The 27,127-nt window shown below is 39.7% G+C and overlaps 1 protein-coding gene across 6 annotated transcripts in view; it reads right to left on the bottom strand.

Moving 5' to 3' along the window:
* Positions 1–26,918, bottom strand: part of LOC128703559 (BLOC-2 complex member HPS3) — a 90,227-nt gene extending 63,309 nt beyond the window's left edge. For 2 of the 6 annotated variants that reach the window (XR_011394137.1, XM_070101241.1), the window contains exons 1-7: positions 26,655–26,800; positions 24,633–24,727; positions 21,778–21,995; positions 15,214–15,812; positions 12,993–13,180; positions 7,279–7,463; positions 4,931–5,071 (exon numbers count right to left, since the gene is read on the bottom strand). Coding sequence is in view for 5 of the 6 variants with exons in the window: in XM_070101241.1 (XP_069957342.1) it covers positions 4,931–5,071; positions 7,279–7,463; positions 12,993–13,180; positions 15,214–15,812; positions 21,778–21,995; positions 24,633–24,727; positions 26,655–26,690 (1,462 nt within the window). In the remaining variant the exon portion in view is untranslated. Of the gene's footprint in view, positions 1–4,930; positions 5,072–7,278; positions 7,464–12,992; positions 13,181–15,213; positions 15,813–21,777; positions 21,996–24,632; positions 24,728–26,654; positions 26,803–26,855 lie in introns of those variants that run through there. The other 4 variants (XM_070101245.1, XM_070101243.1, XM_070101242.1 and 1 more) reach the window with 4 other exon arrangements.
* Positions 26,919–27,127: the final 209 nt, after the last annotated feature.

Here is a 27,127-nt window from a genome sequence, read left to right on the forward strand (position 1 = left end):
GACCCCTACCCCGCCTTCCTTCCACTACAGACTGATACACTCTTGAAGTCATTCTGTTTCGCTCCATTCTCTCTACATGTCCGAACCACCTCAACAACCCTTCCTCAGCCCTCTGGACAACAGTTTTGGTAATCCCGCACCTCCTCCTAACTTCCAAACTACGAATTCTCTGCATTATATTCACACCACACATTGCCCTCAGACATGACATCTCCACTGCCTCCAGCCTTCTCCTCGCTGCAACATTCATCACCCACGCTTCACACCCATATAAGAGCGTTGGTAAAACTATACTCTCATACATTCCCCTCTTTGCCTCCAAGGACAAAGTTCTTTGTCTCCACAGACTCCTAAGTGCACCACTCACTCTTTTTCCCTCATCAATTCTACGATTCACCTCATCTTTCATAGACCCATCCGCTGACACGTCCACTCCCAAATATCTGAATACGTTCACCTCCTCCATACTCTCTCCCTCCAATCTGATATTCAATCTTTCATCACCTAATCTTTTTGTTATCCTCATAACCTTACTCTTTCCTGTATTCACCTTTAATTTTCTTCTTTTGCACACCCTACCAAATTCATCCACCAATCTCTGCAGCTTCTCTTCAGAATCTCCCAAGAGCACAGTGTCATCAGCAAAGAGCAGCTGTGACAACTCCCACTTTGTGTGTGATTCTTTATCTTTTAACTCCACGCCTCTTGCCAAGACCCTCGCATTTACTTCTCTTACAACCCCATCTATAAATATATTAAACAACCACGGTGACATCACACATCCTTGTCTAAGGCCTACTTTTACTGGGAAAAAATTTCCCTCTTTCCTACATACTCTAACTTGAGCCTCACTATCCTAGTAAAAACTCTTCACTGCTTTCAGTAACCTACCTCCTACACCATACACTTGCAACATCTGCCACATTGCCCCCCTATCCACCCTGTCATACGCCTTTTCCAAATCCATAAATGCCACAAAGACCTCTTTAGCCTTATCTAAATACTGTTCACTTATATGTTTCACTGTAAACACCTGGTCCACACACCCCCTACCTTTCCTAAAGCCTCCTTGTTCATCTGCTATCCTATTCTCCGTCTTACTCTTAATTCTTTCAATTATAACTCTACCATACACTTTACCAGGTACACTCAACAGACTTATCCCCCTATAATTTTTGCACTCTCTTTTATCCCCTTTGCCTTTATACAAAGGAACTATGCATGCTCTCTGCCAATCCCTAGGTACCTTACCCTCTTCCATACATTTATTAAATAATTGCACCAACCACTCCAAAACTATATCCCCACCTGCTTTTAACATTTCTATCTTTATCCCATCAATCCCGGCTGCCTTACCCCCTTTCATTTTACCTACTGCCTCACGAACTTCCCCCACACTCACAACTGGCTCTTCCTCACTCCTACAAGATGTTATTCCTCCTTGCCCTATACACGAAATCACAGCTTCCCTATCTTCATCAACATTTAACAATTCCTCAAAATATTCCTCCCATCTTCCCAATACCTCTAACTCTCCATTTAATAACTCTCCTCTCCTATTTTTAACTGACAAATCCATTTGTTCTCTAGGCTTTCTTAACTTGTTAATCTCACTCCAAAACTTTTTCTTATTTTCAACAAAATTTGTTGATAACATCTCACCCACTCTCTCATTTGCTCTCTTTTTACATTGCTTCACCACTCTCTTAACTTCTCTCTTTTTCTCCATATACTCTTCCCTCCTTGCATCACTTCTACTTTGTAAAAACTTCTCATATGCTAACTTTTTCTCCCTTACTACTCTCTTTACATCATCATTCCACCAATCGCTCCTCTTCCCTCCTGCACCCACTTTCCTGTAACCACAAACTTCTGCTGAACACTCTAACACTACATTTTTAAACCTACCCCATACCTCTTCGACCCCATTGCCTATGCTCTCATTAACCCATCTATCCTCCAATAGCTGTTTATATCTTACCCTAACTGCCTCCTCTTTTAGTTTATAAACCTTCACCTCTCTCTTCCCTGATGCTTCTATTCTCCTTGTATCCCATCTACCTTTTACTCTCAGTGTAGCTACAACTAGAAAGTGATCTGATATATCTGTGGCCCCTCTATAAACATGTACATCCTGAAGTCTACTCAACAGTCTTTTATCTACCAATACATAATCCAACAAACTACTGTCATTTCGCCCTACATCATATCGTGTATACTTATTTATCCTCTTTTTCTTAAAATATGTATTACCTATAACTAAACCCCTTTCTATACAAAGTTCAATCAAAGGGCTCCCATTATCATTTACACCTGGCACCCCAAACTTACCTACCACACCCTCTCTAAAAGTTTCTCCTACTTTAGCATTCAAGTCCCCTACCACAATTACTCTCTCACTTGGTTCAAAGGCTCCTATACATTCACTTAACATCTCCCAAAATCTCTCTCTCTCCTCTGCATTCCTCTCTTCTCCAGGTGCATACACGCTTATTATGACCCACTTCTCGCATCCAACCTTTACTTTAATCCACATAATTCTTGAATTTACACATTCATATTCTCTTTTCTCCTTCCATAACTGATCATTTAACATTACTGCTACCCCTTCCTTTGTTCTAACTCTCTCAGATACTCCAGATTTAATCCCATTTATTTCCCCCCACTGAAACTCTCCTACCCCCTTCAGCTTTGTTTCGCTTAGGGCCAGGACACCCAACTTCTTTTCATTCATAACATCAGCAATCATCTGTTTCTTGTCATCCGCACTACATCCACGCACATTTAAGCAACCCAGTTTTATAAAGTTTTTCTTCTTCTCTTTGTAAGCCGAAATTATCGTTAGCCGAATTAATTTTCCCCACAAGAAATAATGGAAATCAAATTAATCCGTTCCTGACACCCCAAAGTATGAAAAATTGTTCTTATCAGATGAAATATTAATTTTAACCCTTTCAGGGTCGCCAGGACCTCTCTGAGACTTGTTCTCAGGGTCGCCCAAATTAAAAAAAAAAAAAAATTCTTATAAAAAGATAGAGAATCTTTTCCCGATCATAATGACACCAAAAGTATGAAATTTGATGGAAAACTTACAGAATTATGCTCTCGCAAAGTTAGCGGTCTCGACGATGTTCACGAATCGGCGATTTTGCCCACTTTGAGCTCTATTTTCGACCAATTACAGTGAACTAGTCGACAAAAATCATAACTATTTCGCTAGAACTCCATTTTTTCTATCGAATGAGTACAAGAAACCAGCCATTTACCAATTTCAACTATCCAATACAGTGGTCAGAATTTAGCAACTTTGTCAATTTCACACAAACTTCAAAAGATGCCAATTTCCGAATAGGGTCCAGAATAAACAAGAAAGACATTCCTGGCACTAAAATAACAAGTTCTCTGTTTGTTAGTCACATCCCCAGGCCCCTCTTATATTTCTTTGGCTTTCCACTTTGAATTTTTATTCTTACAAAAAATAGAAGATTTACTGTTATGCAGACTACTGCATTAGTGTAGAAATGGTATAAATATATCAGCACACTCGTGAAAGAATATTAGACTCACCAGTTGATGTGTATTGGACGCTTGGCATGATTTGTTTACTTTTGAACTTTGGTAAAAATCGAACATTTTTGCTACTTTGAGCTCAATTTCAAAGTACTTTTCATTGTAAAACCAGTCAAAATCACCTCAATTTCTGTAACATGTCTTCCATTCTATAAAATGAGACCAGGAAAACTAGAATACAACCATAAATACCATACGAAAATGCAGTGCAAAGTTGCTGTTTTAATCCAAAAACACTGTCAAAGTTTTTTTTTTCTCATTACGCACTGTGTGCTGCAGGATTTTTTTTATACTGCGCACTGACCACATAGACCCATTCTTTCATATGTAGGCCTACCAGCTTTCTCTCACTAGATTTGAGGGTGCTAGAATTTAGGTGTACTAGTACGTCAAAAACACTGGGGCGTAAGCCGTACTAGAATAGAATACATGACACTTACCTTTATTGAAGATCTGGTGATGATTGATGGGATGGGAGGAGGGGAGAGTGTGGAAGTTATTATTTAGAAGGGAAATCCCCTTCCATTAAGACTTGAGGTAGCAAGTCCTTTTCTGCTGTTACTTCCCTTCTTCCTTCAATGCCACTAGGACCAGCTTGAGAGTCACTGGACCTCTGTCACACAACAAATCTGTCCATAGAGCTCTGTACCTCCCGTTTCTTTAAGACTTTCCTAAAATGGGCCATAACATTGTCATTGTACAAGTTGCCAACACGGCTTGCAGTAGCTATCAGGGTGATTTTCATCCATAAAAGTTTGCAGTTCAACCCACTTTGCACACATATCCTTAATCTCTTTTTTCAATTGCATACTAATTCTCACCCTTTTTACCACAGGGATGGCACTAGCTTTCTTGGGGTCCATGGTGACTTATTTTGCAGTTACAAGCACTAAAAACACTGGAATAATGTGAAATGTACCGAATGTATGTGTAGATGCGACCACACTGGCTGGCTTGTAAACACTGGCGCTGAGGCCACATGTGGGACACGTCCCGGACGAATCACATAAGGCGAGTTTTTTATAGGGAGGCGTGGCAAAATTTTTGCATTCAAATGCTTCGTATGGCGGATTTAACGTAACGCGATGCGTTCGTAAGGCGGGGGTCCACTGTATAAAGTTTGTAATCCTCTCACCATAAACAGGCAACTGACCCCTAGAGAAGTGTGGGAAGGGTGAAAGTAAAATTACTTTCTCAAGGTATTATCTAGACACCAACTGGTAAAAAAAAAAAAAATGCAAAACCACAAAGTACTCATACCAGGAATGCATAAAAAACCCAAATTTCTCTTAAAATACTGTATATGAAAGAACTGAAGCAAAACAAATATAAAGTATAGTATCATCTTAAATGTTCTTACTATAGGGGTCCTCAAAGAGAGTGACATGATACAACTGGCCAACATGTGGAGTTGTAAGGAAGATAGATGCCCCAACTTTCTGCGGTGAGCCTGAGGGAAGCAGTGGATGTGACAGTCGCCGTGGAGTTGAAGCAGTTCCTTCTGAGAAAGTATGGTACAAAGATGAACGTCAAATTTATTATACTGTATCTGTGTAATAAAAATAGAATTAAAATTATGGTCAAGGTCATACTTCCCCAAAAACTGTACTAAAAGAAACATTAAAGACTTCTGGTACTTATCTATTTGTTTACATATAGGTTAAATATTCAACTCAAGAGATTAACACTGCAACCTCAAAAATTGAGCATGCAATGTCATATTAGCAGAAATCCCATAATAAATGATTGTGACATTTCCAAGGAATGAATGAACCTTGATCTTGTGATGTATAATTCAGTAATCGTAGTGGCTATAATAGGTAATGCAGTCTTATTCCAGGCAATGTTAGCAGGCCCTTCAACTGTGATATCAGCTGCAAGTGTTTCTTTTTTAGTTTTTCTCTCACCAGTTGTAATGTCTGTAACCAAATCTATCTCTTGGCCCTCTAAGCCAAGCCAATGAATTAGAAAAACCATAATAAACTTACAACTTATGTCACAATTGGGAAGTCTGTTAACATGGCCTGGAATAAAGTTGCATTTCTTACTGTAACCAGTATGGTCCTGTTTACCTTGAGTTTACCTGGAGAGAGTTCCGGGGGTCAACGCCCACGCGGCCCGGTCTGTGACCAGGCCTCCTGGTGGATCAGAGCCTGATCAACCAGGCTGTTGCTGCTGGCTGCACGCAAACCAACGTACGAGCCACAGCCCGGCTGATCAGGAACTGACTTTAGGTGCTTGTCCAGTGCCAGCTTGAAGACTGCCAGGGGTCTGTTGGTAATCCCCCTTATGTGTGCTGGGAGGCAGTTGAACAGTCTCGGGCCCCTGACACTTATTGTATGATCTCTTAACGTGCTAGTGACACCCCTGCTTTTCATTGGGGGGATGGTGATTCGTCTGCCAAGTCTTTTGCTTTCGTAGTGAGTTATTTTCGTGTGCAAGTTCGGTACTAGTCCCTCTAGGATTTTCCAGGTGTATATAATCATGTATCTCTCCCTCCTGCGTTCCAGGGAATACAGGTTTAGGAACCTCAAGCGCTCCCAGTAATTGAGGTGTTTTATCTCCGTTATGCGCGCTGTGAAAGTTCTCTGTACATTTTCTAGGTCGGCAATTTCACCTGCCTTGAAAGGTGCTGTTAGTGTGCAGCAATATTCCAGCCTAGATAGAACAAGTGACCTGAAGAGTGTCATCATGGGCTTGGCCTCCCTAGTTTTGAAGGTTCTCATTATCCATCCTGTCATTTTTCTAGCAGATGCGATTGATACAATGTTATGGTCCTTAAGGTGAGATCCTCCGACATGATCACTCCCAGGTCTTTGACGTTGGTGTTTCGCTCTATTTTGTGGCCAGAATTTGTTTTGTACTCTGATGAAAATTTAATTTCCTCATGTTTACCATATCTGAGTAATTGAAATTTCTAATCGTTGAACTTCATATTGTTTTCTGCAGCCCACTGAAAGATTTGGTTGATGTCTGCCTGGAGCCTTGCAGTGTCTGCAATGGAAGACACTGTCATGCAGATTCGGGTGTCATCTGCAAAGGAAGACACGGTGCTGTGGCTGACATCCTTGTCTATGTCGGATATGAGGATGAGGAACAAGATGGGAGCGAGTACTGTGCCTTGTGGAACAGAGCTTTTCACCGTAGCTGCCTCGGACTTTACTCTGTTGACGACTACTCTCTGTGTTCTGTTAGTGAGGAAATTATAGATCCATCAACCGACTTTTCCTGTTATTCCTTTAGCACGCATTTTGTGCGCTATTACGCCATGGTCACACTTGTCGAAGGCTTTTGCAAAGTCTGTATATATTACATCTGCATTCTTTTTGTCTTCTAGTGCATTTAGGACCTTGTCGTAGTGATCCAATAGTTGAGACAGACAGGAGCGACCTGTTCTAAACCCTGTGGTCAGTGTAGCTGACTAGTGATCTTAGATTGCAGGTTCAAAGCTTGTCCCTTCCTTGAAAAAATAAAAATATGAAAATAAAGTAAGATGAGACTGAATTCTCCTAACATAAATATTTATTGAAATCGCCTGCTTGTTATTTCAGTATGTACCATATTAATAAAGGCTCCAAACCCAGTCCTGAAAAACTTATGACAAAATGAATAGTAAAAACATTATGTTCCATTTATTTATCAGATACTCAATTACTGCTAATCATACTAGTAAAAAAATGACATGAAAAATTACAACCCCAGTGTTACCTTTCTTTCCAGGTTCTGAGTCATACACAGCCATCAGTTTGAGGTTAGAAAATGGGATATCAGGATCATTGTTGTGATCAGCTCGGCGATGAATGAGCGTCACTGCCTCAAACACATTAGCAGGCAATTTCTGGGTAGAACTTCCACTAAGGAGCTTCAAGCGAACACTCGAGCACCGAGCAGAACTGCACAAATAAACCACAAAAGTTGAATTACAATAAATTTAGCTACCTGCATTATGTACATTTCAGTTTGCTGGAAAGTAATATTGCTTGGGCCATGAAGACACCCAAACTGTAAACAAAATTGTTAAAACAAGATTGCTTGCTGATTGTATAGTAATATCAAGTGCAAATGAACATTCAATTTTTTTTTCAACGAACCGGCTGTACCCCACCAAGGCAATGTGACCTAAACAGAAAAATGAAAGTTTCTCTCTCTCTTGTTTTTTTTTTTTTTTTCAACAAGTCGGCCGTCTCCCACCGAGGCAGGGTGACCCAAAAAGAAAGAAAATCCCCAAAAAGAAAATACTTTCATCATCATTCAACACTTTCACCTCACTCACACAATCACTGTTTTTGCAGAGGTGCTCAGAACACAACAGTTTAGAAGCATATACATACAAAGATACACAACATATCTCTCCAAACTGCTAATATCCCAAAAAACCCTCCTTTAGAGTGCAGGCATTGTACTTCCCATTTCCAGGACTCAAGTCCGGCTATATAAAAATAACCGGTTTCCCTGAATCCCTTCACTAAATATTACCCTGCTCACACTTCAACAGATCGTCAGGTCCCAAATACCATTCGTCTCCATTCACTCCTATCGAACACGCTCATGCACGCCTGATGGAAGTCCAAGCCCCTTGCCCACAAAGCCTCCCTCACACCTTCCTTCCAACCTTTTCGAGGACGACCCCTACCTCGCCTTCCTTCTCCTACAGATTTAAATGCTCTCCATGTCATTCTACTTTGATCCATTCCCTCTAAATGACCAAACCACCTCAACAACCCCTCTTCAGCCCTCTGACTAATACTTTTGTTAACTCCACACCTTCTCCTAATTTCCACACTCTGAATTTTATGCATAATATTTACACCACACATTGCCCTAAGACAGGACATCTCCACTGCCTCCAAGCTTCACACCCATTTAAGAGTGTTGGTATTAATATACTTTCATACATTCCCTTCTTTGCCTCCATAGATAACGTTTATTGACTCCACATATACCTCAACGCACAACTCGCCTTTTTTCCTTCATCAATTCTATGATTAACCTCATCCTTCATAAATCCATCTGCCGACATGTCAACTCCCAAGTATCTGAAAACATTTTCTTCCATACTCCTCCTCCCCAATTTGATATCCAACTTTTCTTTATCTAAATCATTTGATACCCTCATCACCTTACTCTTTTCTATGTTCACTTTCAACTTTCTACCTTTACACACACTCCCAAACTCATCCACAAACCTTTGCAATTTTTCTTTAGAATCTCCCATAAGCACAGTATCATCAGCAAAAAATAACTGTGTCAATTCCTGTTTTGTATTTGATTCCCCATAATTTAATCCCACCCCTCTCCCGAACACCCTAGCATTTACTTCTTTTACAACCCCATCTATAAATATGTTAAACAACCATAGTGACATTACACATCCCTGTCTAAGACCTACTTTAACACACCCTAACCTGAGCCTCACTATCCTCATAAAACTCTTTACAGCATTTAGTAACTTACCACCTATTCCATATACTTGCAACATCTGCCACATTGCTCCTCTATCCACTCTATCATATGCCTTTTCTAAATCCATAAATGCAATAAAAACTTCCCTACCTTTATCTAAATACTGTTCACATATATGCTTCAATGTAAACACTTGATCTACACATCCCCTACCCACTCTGAAACCTCCTTGCTCATCCGCAATCCTACATTCTGTCTTACATCTAATTCTTTCAATAATAACCCTACCGTACACTTTTCCTGGTATACTCAATAAACTTATTCCTCTATAATTTTTACAATCTCTTTTGTCCCCCTTCCCTTTATATAAAGGGACTATACATGCTCTCTGCCAATCCCTAGGTACCTTCCCCTCTTCCATACATTTATTAAACAAAAGTAACAACCACTCCAACACTATATCCCCCCCCCCCTGCTTTTAACATTTCTGTCATGATCCCATCAGTTCCAGCTGTTTTACCCCCTTTCATTCTCCATAATGCCTCACGTACCTCCCCCACACTTACATTCTGCTCTTCTTCGCTCCTAAAAGATGGTATGCCTCCCTGGTCAGTGCATTAAATTACCGCCTCCCTTTCTTCCTCAACATTTAAAAGTTCCTGGTGAAAATAAATGGTATAAAATACCGACAATATGGAAACATAAACACATATGCAGTTTAATGTGATCCTTCATTGACAACGTTTCACCCACACAGTGGGCTTTTTCAAGTCACAAACAGATCTACCTGGGGTGGAAGGTACTGGAGCATTTATAGTCAGGTTCAGAATGTTGAGGTCAGGTGGAGAATGCTGCATCTGATGATCCAAAACTAAACGTGGTGTAATTATAGGCTTCTTCCTGCGCGCACTCAGAATCTGCAGCAATGAGTTCCTTGAGGAAGAATGCACTAAAATTGAACAAGTATTTTCAAAACTCCACTATCCTCGTCACTTCATCAGAGACTGCAGACGGCGGGTATTAAACATCTTCAACACACCCAGAGAAGACACTGCCGAGAAGAGATACATAGTCCTCCCCACCAACTCCATTGCCAAACATGTTTCCAACATCTTTTCCAATACATCATCCCAAATATCTACCTCTACAACCACGACCATCAAGGACATCACCAGTAGTAGACAGGACAAGCTTTCATCCTCTGCAGGGGTATACATAATCCCTTGTAATGACTGCAACAAATTATACGTGGGCAAAACATCAAGAGACCTCCAAACACGTATTTCAGAACACCAATACGCAAGCAGGACTGACGATACAAGGAATGCCTGTGTACAACATCGCAATTCACACAACCATTTAATTAACTACAGAAACTCAAGACTTATCGCCACAGAAGACAACACTCAATACCGAAGAATCCTGGAATCATCGCTTATCTCTATAACCAACAATTTCAACCAGAACAATGGCTTCTATAACATAGCTGAACCACTTGCCAAGAAACTTCTTCATAGCTATCCCACATAAGAACATAGAACACTGCAGAAGGTCTACTCACAACTTGTCCAATACCCCCGCCAAGCTACCCAAGACTCTTTAACCCAACCAAGTGGATCATCAGATGCAGCATTCTCCACCTGACCTCAACATTCTGAACCTGACTATAAATGCTCCCGTACCTTCCACCGCAGGTAGATCTGTTTGTGACTTGAAAAAGCCCACTGTGTGGGTGAAACGTTGTCAATAAAGGATCACATTAAACTGCATATGTGTTTATGTTTCCATTTAAAAGTTCCTCAAAATATTCTCGCCATCTACCTAATACTTCCCTCTCCCCATCTACTAACTCCCCTGCTCTCTTTTTAACTGACAAATCCATACGTTCCCTAGGCTTTCTTAACTTGTTTAACTCACTACAAATTTTTTTCTTATTTTCATTAAAATTTCTTGACAGTGCCTCTCCCACTCTATCATCTGCTCTCCTTTTGCACTCTCTCACCACTCTCTTCACCTTTCTTTTACTCTCCATATACTCTGCTCTTCTTATAACACTTTTGCTTTGTACAAACCTCTCACAAGCTAACTTTTTCTCTTTTATCACACCCTTTACTTCATCAATCCACCAATCACTCCTCTTTCCTCCTGCCCCCACCCTCCTATAACCACAAACTTCTGCCCCACATTCTAATACTCCATTTTTAAAACTCATCCAACCCTCTTCAACCCCCCCCCCCACTACTCATCTTTGCACTAGCCCACCTTTCTGCCAATAGTCGCTTATATCTCACCCGAACTTCCTCCTCCCTTAGTTTATACACTTTCACTTCCCTCTTACTTGTTGTTGCCACCTTCCTCTTGTCCCATCTACCTCTTACTCTAACTGTGGCTATAACTAAATAATGATCCGATATACCAGTTGCCCCTCTATAAACATGTACATCCTGGAGCCTACCCATTAACTTTTTATCCACCAATACATAATCTAACAAACTACTTTCATTACGTGCTACATCATACCTTGTATATTTATTTATCCTCTTTTTCATAAAATATGTATTACTTATTACAAAATCTCTTTCTACACTTAGCTCAATTAAAGGCTCCCCATTTACATTTACCCCTGGCACCCCAAATTTACCTACTACTCCCTCCACAACATTTTTACCCACTTTAGCATTGAAATCCCTAACCACAAGTACTCTCACACTTGGTTCAAAACTCCCCACGCATTCACTCAACATTTCCCAAAATCTCTCTCCCTCCTCTACACTTCTCTCTTCTCCAGGGGCATATACACTTACTATAACCCACTTTTCACATCCAACCTTTATTTTACTCCTCATAATCCTTTTATTAATACATTTATAGTCCCTCTTTTCCTGCCATATCTTATCCTTCAACATTACTGCTTCTCCTTCTTTAGCTCTAACTCTATTTGAAACCCCTGACCTAATCCCATTTATTCCTCTCCACTGAAACTCTCCCACCCCCTTCAGCTTTGTTTCACTTAAAGCCAGGACATCCAGCTTCTTCTCATTCATAACATCCACAATCATCTCTTTCTTATCATTTGCACAACATCCATGCACATTCAGACTTCCCACTTTGACAATTTTCTTCTTCTTATTCTTTTTAGTAATCTTTACAGGAAAAGGGGTTACTAGCCCATTGTTCCCGGCATTTTAGTTGACTTTTACAACACGCATGGCTTACGGAGGAAAGATTCTTATTCCACTTCCCCATGGATATAAAAGGAAAAGTAATAAGACCAAGAACTATTAAGATAAAATCAAAGAAAACTCAGATGAGTATGTATAAATAAATGTGTACATGTATGTGTAGTGTGACCTAAGTGTAAGTAGAAGTAGCAAGACATACCTGTAATCTTGCATATTTATGAGACAGTTTAGTTTAATATGTTTATTATGCACCCCATACCCATCCTGTGGGCGGTAGTCAAAAGATTACAGAGGTACGTAATTGGTCCAGGGACTGGACTCCAAAGTTCTGATAGCTGAGCAAGTTACAAAGGTAATGAACTAGATCTGGTCATAATCATGACCAAGTTACAAAGGTAATGAGCTCCAGGTAGAGTTGGTCACACTCATGAATAATTGCAAAGGTAAAGATTCAAACACATTAATCATGAGAATTTACAAAGGTAATGAGCTCCAGGTAGAGCTGGTCACAATCATGGCAAGTTTCAAAGGTAATGAATGATAAACACGTTATGACATGATTACAATCATAGACAAATTACAGAGTAATGAGCAGTTAACAAACATAGTAAGGAATTCATCCAATGCCCAATTATACAGGAGAAGAGGTTACTAGCCCCTTGCTCCTGGCATTTTAGTTGCCTCTTATGACATACATGGCTTATGGAGGAAAAATTCTGTTCAGATTCCTCATGGAGAACATTCAACATATTTACTACAAATCTAAAATAAGGTTCACTTTAAGCTAGAATTAACTAATTAGGAATCTTTCCACTTTACAGTATTAAATTTTCTAACCTGACAGGGCCAATGATTTCGCCAGGTTCGGCTACAGGTCCACACTGTGCAGCTCCAACGAGGGAAGGAAATAACAGAAATCGCTGGTCATCAGTAGGACGTTTCCGGCCATAAGACAGCGTTGGGACCCACATCAATTCGCCCAAGTCCACATAATCATCAGAATCTCGGACAGATACCAAACTCTCCTGAAAAATAAAGGAGTAAAGAAAACCATGCTGTCAGTTATACATATGAATGATCTATAATATTTCTAATACATACAGTAATGTGGATCTTCTACAGAGAATTTGGTTGCAAAAGCAGGATATTCTTTTGGTTTCCATATAAAGTAATTTATATTTTTCTATTTCCATGTTAGGTAGTGTGGTATGCATAATGGGATGTTATTTTTGAATAAATTTTACATGCATAATACCTGTATACCTGTATTAAAAAATAGCAGTGAAGTATACTTGGGCCCAAGAACACCAACCAGTGCATAGGAAATAATAAGTACACCTACCATCTGACTTACGACCAAGCTTGGTTCCGACTAACTGGTTGTAAGTCAAAATGGACTTAAGTCGAACCTTACTACTGAATATCAACATCACATTATTGTAATGATTTTATTTTATTCTTTTATTTTGGTATTTCATTTTTTATTTTACTTTTTATGCTGTTAGTGCTGTATTTTATACTGTAAAGTTTAGGAGAAACACTGTGTACAACACAAACAGTTATTTATTTTCCAGAACATTTGCATACAAAACATGATCATAAGTCGAACAGGTCGTAAGTTGGATGGTAGATGTCATCAGGTTTACACCAATAACCCACACATTGGAGAGAGGAGCTTATGACAATGTTTCAGTCCGACTTGGACCATTTACAAAGTCACAGTTAGTGTTACTTTGTAAATGGTCCAAGTCGGGGTAGGGGTCGTCCTCGAAAAGGTTGGAAGGAAGGGGTAAGGGAGGTTTTGCGGGCGAGGGGCTTGGACTTCCAGCAGGCGTGCATGAGCGTGTTCGATAGGAGTGAATGGAGACGAATGGTATTTGGGACCTGACGATCTGTTAGAGTGTGAGCAGGGTAATATTTAGTGAAGGGATTCAGGGAAACCAGTTATTTTTATATAGCCAGGCTTGAGTCCTGGAAATGAGAAGTACAATGCCTGCACTCTAAAGGAGGGGTTCAGGATATTAGCAGTTTGGAGGGATATGTTGTGTATCTTTATATGTATATGCTTCTAAACTGTTGTGTTCTGAGCACCTCTGCAAAAACAGTAATTATGTGTGAGTGAGGTGAAAGTGTTGAATGATGATGAAAGTATTTTTATGGAGGGGATTTTCTTTCTTTTTGGGTCACCCTGCCTCGGTGGGAGATGGCCAACTTGTTAAAAAAAAAAAAACTAGACATGACAGGGATGTGTAATGTCACCATGGTTGTTTAATATATTTATAGATGGGGTTGTAAAAGAAGTAAATGCTAGGGTGTTCGGGACAGGGGTGGGATTAAATTATGGGGAATCAAATACAAAATGGGAATTGACACAGTTACTTTTTGCTGATGATACTGTGCTTATGGTAGATTCTAAAGAAAAATTGCAAAGGTTAGTGGACGAGTTTGGGAGTGTGTGTAAAGGTAGAAAGTTGAAAGTGAACATAGAAAAGAGTAAGGTGATGAGGGTATCAAATGATTTAGACAAAGAAAAATTTGATATCAAATTGGGGAGGAGGAGTATGGAAGAAGTGAATGTTTTCAGATATTTGGGAGTTGATGTGAGCATGGTAATATGTAGTGAAGGGATTCAGGGAAACTGATTAGTTTTATATAGCCAGGCTTGAGTCCTGGAAATGGAAAGTACAATGCCTGCACTTTAAAGGAGGGGTTTGGGATATTGGCAGTTTGGAGGGATATGTTGTGTATCTTTATATGTATATGCTTCTAAATTGTTGTATTCTGAGTACCTCTGCAAAAACAGTGATTATGTGTGAGTGAGGTGAAAGTGTTGAATGATGATGAAAGTATTTTCTTTTTGGGGATTTTCTTTCTTTTTGGGTCACCTTGCCTCAGTGGGAGATGGCCGACTTGTTAAAAAAAAAAAAAAAAAATGTGTAAACTGGGGCATTTATAAGTTGAGAACCTCCTGTATCTTACATTATATTGAAAAGGGTGAAAACAATCAACCAGAAGGTGAGCTATGAGGTAAATCATAAAAACAAAGTTTGTTGCTTACCTCCTTTTTTAAACGTCGATCCCTGAGTCTACTGGCAGAACTGAGCGAGTCAACGCTCCGGCCTGGTGATCGAGAGGCTGACCGAGTCTTGGACTTTGACCTTGACTTACTTCGTTTCTCTTGGGACTTGGAATCTTTTTCTTTTGAATTGCCTTTTAAAAGTTGAGAGTTTATTGTAATTTGAAATATATGCGCTTCTGATTCAGACACACAGCCGATCAAATCTTCAGATAAAGCTACTTCTTTAACAATGAATGACATATCTAACTCAATTAATTCTTCGAAGTCAATAAACTTCATCTTTGAAATATCGTGTGTTTTTTGGCAAAATTTAAATACCGTCACAGTAATGCCACAAGCCACAGCAATGTTCCCAGTAGACTGACAGCAAGCAATAAATTCTGCAGGTGTTCGTAGAGGAATTTCAACCATTTCCAGGTTTGTAACACCTGACTGACTGCTGGGAGTGACACGCCCAGCTATTCGAGCCCTCATTGGCTGGTTTGTATTATCTTGATCCCAATGAAGGTAAACACGCACATATCTGTGATCACCACCATGTCTTGCTGGCTTTGTCTCTAAAGTAACCACAAAAGCCCCTGGAAAACAAAAAAGACGAGGAATAACCAGTGTCCAGTAAGTGCTCAGAGAAAATTTTAGATAAAATATCACATGATCATATTTTATTTTATTTGTTTTTAATCAGGGGGAAGCACTAAAACCATAAGGATCATGTAGTGCCTGAGGAATAGGAGGCATTCAGGTTCAATCCAAGGAAGAGGAGGATAAGTCCAGTTCCTTGGATCAAGAGCCCCTCATCTGCACCCCCCTAGAGGGGTAAGGTGATCATAGACATAACAGACTATTGGAACATAATTTCTTTACCCTCTTTAGTGTGCTAAAATGAGTTTTGAAAGAATGTTGTAAATATTATTGTTTTTATTTTATTATTATCACACTGGCCGATTCCCACCAAGGCAGGGTGGCCCGAAAAAGAAAAACTTTCACCATCATTCACTCCATCACTGTCTTGCCAGAAGGGTGCTTTACACTACAGTTTTTAAACTGCAACATTAACACCTCTCCTTCAGAGTGCAGGCACTGTACTTCCCATCTCCAGGACTCAAGTCCGGCCTGCCGGTTTCCCTGAACCCCTTCATAAATGTTACTTTGCTCACACTCCAACAGCACGTCAAGTATTAAAAACCATTTGTCTCCATTCACTCCTATCAAACACGCTCATGCATGCCTGCTGGAAGTCCAAGCCCCTCGCACACAAAACCTCCTTTACTCCCTCCCTACAACCTTTCCTAGGCCGACCCCTACCCCGTCTTCCTTCCACTACAGACTGATACACTCTTGAAGTCACTCTGTTTCGCTCCATTCTCTCTACATGTCCGAACCACCTCAACAACCCTTCCTCAGCCCTCTGGACAACAGTTTTGGTAATCCCGCACCTCAGACATGACATCTCCACTGTCTCCAGCCTTCTCCTCGCTGCAACATTCATCACCCATGCTTCACACCCATATAAGAGCATTGGTAAAACTATACTCTCATACATTCCCCTGTTTGCCTCCAAGGACAAAGTTCTTTGTCTCCACAGACACCCTTTTCCCCTCATCAGTTCTATGATTCACCTCATCTTTCATAGACCCATCCACTGACACGTCCACTCCCAAATATCTGAATACATTCACCTCCTCCATACTCTCTCCCTTCAATCTGATATCCAATCTTTCATCACCTAATCTTTTTATCCTCATAACCTTACTCTTTCCTGTATTCACTTTTAATTTTCTTCTTTTGCACACCCTACCAAATTCATCCACCAATCTCTGCAACTTCTCTTCAGAATCTCCCAAGAGCACAGTGTCATCAGCAAAGAGCAACTGTGACAACTCCCACTTTATGTGTGATTCTTTATCTTTTAACTCCACACCTCTTGCCAAGACCCTTGCATTTACTTCTCTTACAACCCCATCTATAAATATATTAAACAACCACGGTGACATCACACATCCTTGTCTAAGGCCTACTTTTACTGGGAAATAATCTCCCTCTTTCCTATATACTCTAACTTGAGCCTCACTATCCTCATAAAAAAACTTCACTGCTTTCAGTAGCCTACCTCCTACACCATACACCTGCAACATCTGCCACATTGCCCCCCTATCCACCCTGTCATGCGCCTTTTCCAAATCCATAAATGCCACAAAGAACTCTTTAGCCTTATCTAAATACTGTTCACTTATATGTTTCACTGTAAACACCTGGTCCACACACCCCCTACCTTTCCTAAAGCCTCCTTGTTCATCTGATATCCTATTCTCCGTCTTACTCTTAATTCTTTCAATAATAACTCTACCATACACTTTACCAGGTATACTCAACAGACTTATCCCCCTATAATTTTTGCACTCTCTTTTGTCCCCTTTGCCTTTATACAAAGGAACTATGCAAGCTCTCTGCCAATCCCTAGGTACCTTACCCTCTTCCATACATTTATTAAATAATTGCACCAACCACTCCAAAACTATATCCCCACCTGCTTTTAACATTTCTAACTTTATCCCATCAATCTCGGCTGCCTTACCCCCTTTCATTTTACCTACTGCCTCACAAACTTCCCCCACACTCACAACTGGCTCTTCCTCACTCCTACAAGATGTTATTCCTCCTTGCCCTATACACGAAATCACAGCTTCCCTATCTTCATCAACACTTAACAATTCCTCAAAATATTCCCTCCATATTCCCAATACCTCTAACTCTCCATTTAATAACTCTCCTCTCCTATTTTTAACTGACAAATCCATTCGTTCTCTAGGCTTCCTTAACTTGTTAATCTCACTCCAAAACTTTTTCTTATTTTCAACAAAATTTGTTGATAACATCTCACCCACTCTCTCATTTGCTCTTTTTTTACATTGCTTCACCACTCTCTTAACCTCTCTCTTTTTCTCCATATACTCTTCCCTCCTTGCATCACTTCTACTTTGTAAAAACTTCTCATATGCTAACTTTTTCTCCCTTACTACTCTCTTTACATCATCATTTCACCAATCGCTCCTCTTCCCTCCCGCACCCACTTTCCTGTAACCACAAACTTCTGCTGAACACTCTAACACTACATATTTAAACTTACCCAATACCTCTTCGACCCCATTGCCTATGCTCTCATTAGCCCATCTATCCTCCAATAGCTGTTTATATCTTACCCTAATGTGGCAGATGTTGCATGTGTATGGTGTAGGAGGTAGGTTACTGAAAGCAGTGAAGAGTTTTTACGAGGATAGTGACGCTCAAGTTAGAGTATGTAGGAAAGAGGGAAATTATTTCCCAGTAAAATTAGGCCTTAGACAAGGATGTGTGATGTCACCGTGGTTGTTTAATATATTTATAGATGGGGTTGTAAGAGAAGTGAATGCGAGGGTCTTGGCAAGAGGCGTGGAGTTAAAAGATAAAGAATCACACACAAAGTGGGAGTTGTCACAGTTGCTCTTTGCTGATGACACTGTGCTCTTGGGAGATTCTGAAGAGAAGTTGCAGAGATTGGTGGATGAATTTGGTAGGGTGTGCAAAAGAAGAAAATTAAAGGTGAATACAGGAAAGAGTAAGGTTATGAGGATAACAAAAAGATTAGGTGATGAAAGATTGGATATCAGATTGGAGGGAGAGAGTATGGAGGAGGTGAATGTATTCAGATATTTGGGAGTGGACATGTCAGCGGATGGGTCTATGAAAGATGAAGTGAATCATAGAATTGATGAGGGGAAAAGGGTGAGTGGTGCACTTAGGAGTCTGTGGAGACAAAGAACTTTGTCCTTGGAGGCAAAGAGGGGAATGTATGAGAGTATAGTTTTACCAACGCTCTTATATGGGTGTGAAGCATGGGTGATGAATGTTGCAGCGAGGAGAAGGCTGGAGGCAGTGGATATGTCATGTCTGAGGGCAATGTGTGGTGTGAATGTAATGCAGAGAATTCATAGTTTGGAAGTTAGGAGGAGGTGCGGGATTACCAAAACTGTTGTCCAGAGGGCTGAGGAAGGGTTGTTGAGGTAGTTCGGACATGTAGAGAGAATGGAGCGAAACAGAATGACTTCAAGAGTGTATCAGTCTGTAGTGGAAGGAAGGCAGGGTAGGGGTCGGCCTAGGAAAGGTTGGAGGGAGGGGGTAAAGGAGGTTTTGTGTGCGAGGGGCTTGGACTTCCAGCAGGCATGCGTGAGCGTGTTTGACAGGAGTGAATGGAGACAAATGGTTTTTAATACTTGACGTGCTGTTGGAGTGTGAGCAAAGTAACATTTATGAAGGGGTTCAGGGCAACCGGCAGGCCGGACTTGAGTCCTGGAGATGGGAAGTACAGTGCCTGCACTCTGAAGGAGGGGTGTAAATGTTGCAGTTTAAAAACTGTAGTGTAAAGCACCCTTCTGGCAAGACAGTGATGGAGTGAATGATGGTGAAAGTTTTTCTTTTTCGGGCCACCCTGCCTTGGTGGGAATCGGCCAGTGTGATAATATATATATATATATATATATATATATATACATATATATATATATATATATATACATATATATATATATATATACAGATATATATACAGATATATATATATACAAATATATAAAAATATATATATATAAAAATATATATATATATATAAAAATATATATATATATAGAAATATATATAAAAAAAAAAAAAAAAAAAAAAAAAAAAAAAAAAAAAAAAAAAAAAAAAAAAAAAAATCTTACCCTAACTGCCTCCTCTTTTAGTTTATAAACCTTCACCTCTCTCTTCCCTGATACTTCTATTCTCCTTGTATCCCATCTACCTTTTACTCTCAGTGTAGCTACAACTAGAAAGTGATCTGATATATCTGTGGCCCCTCTATAAACATGTACATCCTGAAGTCTACTCAACAGTCTTTTATCTACCAATACATAATCCAACAAACTACTGTCATTTCGCCCTACATCATATCTTGTATACTTATTTATCCTCTTTTTCTTAAAATATGTATTACCTATAACTAAACCCCTTTCTATACAAAGTTCAATCAAAGGGCTCCCATTATCATTTACACCTGGCACCCCAAACTTACCTACCACACCCTCTCTAAAAGTTTCTCCTACTTTAGCATTCAGGTCCTCTACCACAATTACTCTCTCACTTGGTTCAAAGGCTCCTATACATTCACTTAACATCTCCCAAAATCTCTCTCTCTCCTCTACCTTCCTCTCTTCTCCAGGTGCATACACGCTTATTATGACCCACTTTTCGCATCCAACCTTTACTTTAATCCACATAATTCTTGAATTTACACATTCATATTCTCTTTTCTCCTTCCATAACTGATCCTTCAACATTACTGCTACCCCTTCCTTTGCTCTAACTCTCTCAGATACTCCAGATTTAATCCCATTTATTTCCCCCCACCGAAACTCCCCTACCCCCTTCAGCTTTGTTTCACTTAGGGCCAGGACATCCAACTTCTTTTCATTCATAACATCAGCAATCATCTGTTTCTTGTCATCCGCACTATATCCACGCACATTCAAGCATCCCAGTTTTATAAAGTTTTTCTTCTTCTCTTTTTTAGTAAATGTCTACAGGAGATGGGGTTACTAGCCCATTGCTCCCGGCATTTTAGTCGCCTCATACGACACGCATGGCTTACGGAGGAAAGATTCTTTTCCACTTCCCCATGGACAAGAGAAGAAATAAAGAAGAACAAAAGCTATTTAGAAATAGGAGAAAAACCTAGATGTATGTATATATATATGCATGTGCATGTCTGTGAAGTGTGACCAAAGTGTAAGTAGGAGTAGCAAGATATCCCTGTTATCTAGTGTGTTTATGAGACAGAAAAAGAAAAATACATGGAGAAACAAGAATTCATGCAAACAGTACAGAGGAGGGTGATCCACAAGTAACTTAGCCCATAAGTGGTTGCTTGTTCCCAGTACAATATGGAGGGTTGGGGCCCAAAACACATGCCTAGGTTGATAACTGAATCTGACTAGGTGTGCATGCCCTCCACCAGCATTAATAGAGGAATGACTGATGAGCAGGGGCAACATTGTTGAATTAGCCCACATTGGAGCACTTAGACTGCGCTGGAGCTGTAGAGGTAAGCATTAGGAAAGAATAAGCATGATAAGATTTCAACTGTATTTCCCCAGGATCCCACAGCAGCAAAACCCACTGTGTTCTAGTGATACCTATCATCAAAGTGACAGTATTAATTTTTAATCAGAAATAAACTTTTATTATAAAATGTGACAAAGCAAAAGTTCATGATAATCAAATTTCAAAACGCATTCCAGAAATGGGAAAAATAGTTGTCATTTTTCCATTTATGAAAGACATATTATATACTGTATTATAATATTTATCTTGTACTCTAAATGTCTGCATATTCTTGTACCATATGTCAATATACAGTCAGCCCTTCAAACTGTACAATATACATTCATTTTCCAGAGACCCCACACCCTTCAACACAGTACTGTACATAAAAACCTTAAAACAATTATAACTGAGACCTTTGCCACAAACCTGTTTCACAGTAGACCAGCTGGTGAACTAGGTCTACTGTAGGAAAGCTGCCTTGTAGAATTCCTCCTGACTTCAGGTTCCTTATGTCAACACTATGTTCACCCCCAACCAGTAGTATGTCCCCCTTCCCTCTGGTGACACCCCGTCCTCCAGAGTGCTCCAGCCCTGCCACATCTTGACGAGTGAAGTGGTGGACGGAGATGACACGCACCATCCCGCTGTAAATGCAGTAATTTTTGGTTAATGCAGAACTGTAACAATTTGAGAGCTTTATACTTAAAAATTATTACTTTTGGAGTCACTGGTCAGCACTGCATTACCAACTTCTGGATTTTTATTACTGAATTGTTTGATTTAAAATTAGCCTACAGTATGTGGAGTCTACCTGGAGTGTGTTCTGAGGGACAACACCCACATGGTCTGTTCCCAAATCAGGCCATGGAGGTGGCTTGATATGGGACCTAGATGACCTGATCAACCAGGCTATCAGTGCTAGCTACATTAAATCCAATGTAGAGACCACAGTTTGGCTGATCAGGCAATGAGTTGAGAAACTTGTTCAGTACCTTCTTGAATACAGCCAGGGGTCTGTTGGTAATCCCCCTTATGTATGCAGGGAGGGCAGTGAATTATTATTAGTATAATCATGGGGAACCGCTAAACCAGGATTATACAGCACAAGTGGGGGGGGGGGGGATGGTAGGCATTCAGGCTCAATTCAGGGAACTGGAGCACAGATCCAATTCCCTAGATCAAGAGCCCCTCACCAGCATCAAGGAACCTCCCTGGAGGGGAGGAGGACAGTGAAAATTTATGGTTTCTTGACACTGAATTTTCCCTTAATGTACTCACTGCATCACTGCTTTTTATTAGGAGTATTTTGCACCATCTGGTAAGCTTCTTACTTTCATGGGAAACGATTCATGCGAGCAGATTTGGAACTTATCATTCTAGAATTTTCCAGGTGTAGATTATAATGTACCCCTCTTGCCTATGTTCCAAAGAGTACAGATCAAGGGACTTATAATGTTCCCAGTAATTCAGGTGTTTAACTGAGTTAATGCAAGCAGTGAAGGGTCTCTGCACGCTTTTCAGGTCTGCAATTTCACCTGCCTTAAACAGAGCTGTTTAAGGCAGGCGCTTCAATTTTCGTACAATTCAGTTTTTGTCAGACTTTTTCAAACGGATTAATCACGAAAACCAAGGTTCCACTGTACGTGTATATGTAATTTGTTACTTCAGCTAATGAATACATGTACTTATATTTATAATGTGCATTAAATAAATACATGTACATGTACAGAGGTAGGTGACATTTACGTGTGCATGTAGAAAAACCCCTTTATATACAGAGCATTTTGGGAAATGTACATAATATGCACTCAGACTACTATTCTTACTCTATATATATGACAATCAATTCTAATACAAACCCTACCATGAAACTATTACCTAAAATCTGAAACTCCCTGTCTGAAGATTCTAAAGCAATATGCTATGTCAAAAAAAAAAAAAAAAAAAAAAAAAGTTTTCATCCAATTCTGTCCCTGTTCTTCCATCTTTCCTTCAATTCTCATGTATAATTAGTAGCATATATTGTCCCATAATATTTGCATTGTAATTAAAGTAACGAATACCGCTCACTACACTATACTTAATTATATCTTCTGATATTTTTAATTATGAATTAACTAAGTTAATTTTAGGTATAGTATATGTTAAGCATTGCTTGAGCTGTGCATTCTTTGGGCCCTTGATTTGTTGTATATGCTGTGCTTACTGAAATTCAGATTAATATCTGTATTTGTATTTGTGAACGTATTCAGATATTTGGGAGTGGACGTGTCAGCAGATGGGTCTATGAAAGATGAGGTGAATCATAGAATTGATGAGGGAAAAAGAGTGAGTGGTGCACTTAGGAGTCTGTGGAGACAAAGAACTTTGTCCTTGGAGGCAAAGAGGGGAATGTATGAGAGTATAGTTTTACCAACGCTCTTATATGGGTGTGAAGCGTGGGTGATGAATGTTGCAGCGAGGAGAAGGCTGGAGGCAGTGGAGATGTCATGTCTGAGGGCAATGTGTGGTGTGAATATAATGCAGAGAATTCGTAGTTTGGAAGTTAGGAGGAGGTGCGGGATTGCCAAAACTGTTGTCCAGAGGGCTGAGGAAGGGTTGTTGAGGTGGTTCGGACATGTAGAGAGAATGGAGCGAAACAGAATGACTTCAAGAGTGTATCAGTCTGTAGTGGAAGGAAGGCGGGGTAGGGGTCGGCCTAGGAAGGGTTGGAGGGAGGGGGTAAAGGAGGTTTTGTGTGCGAGGGGCTTGGACTTCCAGCAGGCATGCGTGAGCGTGTTTGATAGGAGTGAATGGAGACAAATGGTTTTTAATACTTGACGTGCTGTTGGAGTGTGAGCAAAGTAACATTTATGAAGGGATTCAGGGAAACCGGCAGGCCGGACTTGAGTCCTGGAGATGGGAAGTACAGTGCCTGCACTCTGAAGGAGGGGTGTTAATGTTGCAGTTTAAAAACTGTAGTGTGAAGCACCCTTCTGGCAAGACAGTGATGGAGTGAATGATGGTGAAAGTTTTTCTTTTTCGGGCCACCCTGCCTTGGTGGGAATCGGCCGGTGTGATAATAAAAAAAAAAAAAAAATTTGTATTAGACCATTAACAACCTTCACAAAGGTTAAAGTCTGTTGTGTAACTAAAATGCCTAACAAATTGTTGTTCCAAAAATTCCACTATTTAGTTACAGTACAACCTTGAATAGTATGGTTTTGAGCAGTATGGGTTTTGATATACTAATATAATTTAAAAATTTAATAATATAAATTTTATTTAACTGCATTACGCACCGATATTGGACTGCTGCTATGTACCAGACTAGTGTGATGCAAACATCAGTATCGCTCCAGACTCCAAGTAGTGAAGTTGTAGAGGATGCTTGTGACTTCATAATGAATGTGGATCCAAACATTGAATGAGGCATTAGAGTTAGGCAGGCATTACAAAATGATATTCAAAGCTATAAAGTTATGTATGCTCATAAAAAGAAAAAAAAACTGTGCAAACTACGTTATTCAATTACTTTTCAAAATAAAATGACCTTTTTCTTTACCACATGTATGGTACATTGTTTATTTACAAACGTAATAAAAATCTTTTGTACTACTATTATTTCATTTTAATCTTTTGTAATTTCTTTAATTGCAAGCGTGTGCAAGGGTTTCCTGTGCACTGATTTGTACTAAGCAAAGGGCTAAATATTTTTGTGATCCAACGCATTTAATTGTATTGTTGGAGCTCGTTACATTAAAACACATTATAATACCTTGATCAGTATGGTGTTGCATAGTACAGTATTTTTTTAGACAGTAAGGTATTACTCTATATAATACAAGTACATAGATGTAAGCTATTTTATGAATGCCAGAAATGCTCTGCATAACCAAAGACTTTCTATAAAGTATATCACATTGTGTTCATGGTTATACGTAACCATAAACATAATTTTTGAAGGGGGAGGTTGTTAAGCCAGCGGAAGGCCTTGGACAAATGACCAAAAGCTCTAGTGATGGGTCATCAAATGACTAAGACTTGTGTCAGGAAACACCTGTCCTGTTTCTTGACAAACATTACCTAACCTTATATCACATTTTCTGTACTCACTGTAAACCATTCTTTATAGAAATACAGTTTACCTTACTTTATAATTTAAGTAACTTGCTGTAATTTCACTATCTCTATTCAATCACACCATAAAACTGAAGATCACTGAGGGGTTGGGGATGTCCTAGGAAAGGATGGAGGGAGGGGGTATAAGAGGTTTTGTGTGCAAGGGGCTTGGACATACAGTAGGCATATATGAGCATATTAGATAGGAGTGAATGGAGATCAATGGTTTTTGAGACTTGAGAAGCTGTTGGAGTGTGAGCAGGGTAATATTTTGTGAAGGGATTCAGGGAAACTGTTATATCTGTGTGCCTCTGCAAAGACCGATTATGTGTGAATGATGGTGAAAGTGTTGAATGATGGCGAGTCTTTCCTTTTTGAATTACCTTGCCTCGGTTTGAGACGACCAGAATGTTGAAAAGAAAGAAAAAGTTTTATAACTGTGTGTCACTAGATGCCTTTCTTACTGATCTTATAATTGTATTTAACTATACAAGAGGTCTTACATGGTGCTATGTCTAATTCTTAAGTATGCAAGCCTAATGATTAGTTAACAAAATGCATTGCATAATTAGTGGCTTTCTTTGTCCCTATTATTTTACTCTTGTATCTACAATATCTGTATTCTCATTATTATAATAATCAAACCTAAGCACTAAACCCACAAGGGTCATACAACACCAATCTGTATGCTCAAAGAAAAAAAGCATTAAACATTAATATGCTTGCTACCCCTCTTCAGTATAATAATATTGATTATATTGGGTTACCCTGGGTTAGTAACCCAGGGTTTGTTACCCTAGGTTAGTTACCTTGGGTTAGTAACCCAAGGTTACTAATTTTGGGTTAGCAACTTTGGGTTAGCAACCCAGGGTTAGAAACTTTGGGTTAGCAACTTTGGGTTAGCAACTTTGGGTTAGCAACTTTGGGTTAGCAACTTTAGGTTAGCAACTTTGGGTTAGCAACCCTGGGTTATCAACTTTGGGTTAGCAACTTTGGGTTAGCAACTTTGGGTTAGCAACCCTGGGTTAGCAACTTTAGGTTAGCAACTTTGGGTTAGCAACCCTGGGTTATCAACTTTGGGTTAGCAACTTTGGGTTAGCAACTCTGGGTTACCAACCCTGGGTTAGTCATACATTAATAACCCTGCGGATTAATAACGTATGACCCTCATGGGTTTAGCATTTACTTATGATTATAATTACAATACGGGTTAATAATGCCAACAGCAGCAGCTCCATCACTGCTGCTCGCTAGTGGAATTTTGGCAAGAAGAGCATCCACACCTAGCAGGCCACCCAGACGCCACACTACACAAGCAAAGGAATAAATCGCCTCAAAACTGATAAAATAAAAGCTCAAGTAACGCCAATAAATGAGAAAAAAAAATAAGTCACAGGATTTACCCGTGTTGATCAGTTACCAGTTGCTCCATCACCTCCCTCACTATATTCAGGACTAACATAAACACTACACCACACCCCTCTACATAACAATTATTTATTTTATAATTACATTATTATTATTGTATATAATATATATATGCGTTATATGTAGTATGTATGTTATATAATATATATGTATATGCAAACAATCGTGAACAAGCGATGATTTTGCATATATATACCAGTCAAAGGAGGGTCCTTCAGACACAGACAGACAGATATATATGTCGTGC

This window comes from Cherax quadricarinatus, chromosome 76 (genome assembly GCF_038502225.1).
Source record: "Cherax quadricarinatus isolate ZL_2023a chromosome 76, ASM3850222v1, whole genome shotgun sequence".
Classification (NCBI taxonomy): domain Eukaryota; kingdom Metazoa; phylum Arthropoda; class Malacostraca; order Decapoda; family Parastacidae; genus Cherax; species Cherax quadricarinatus.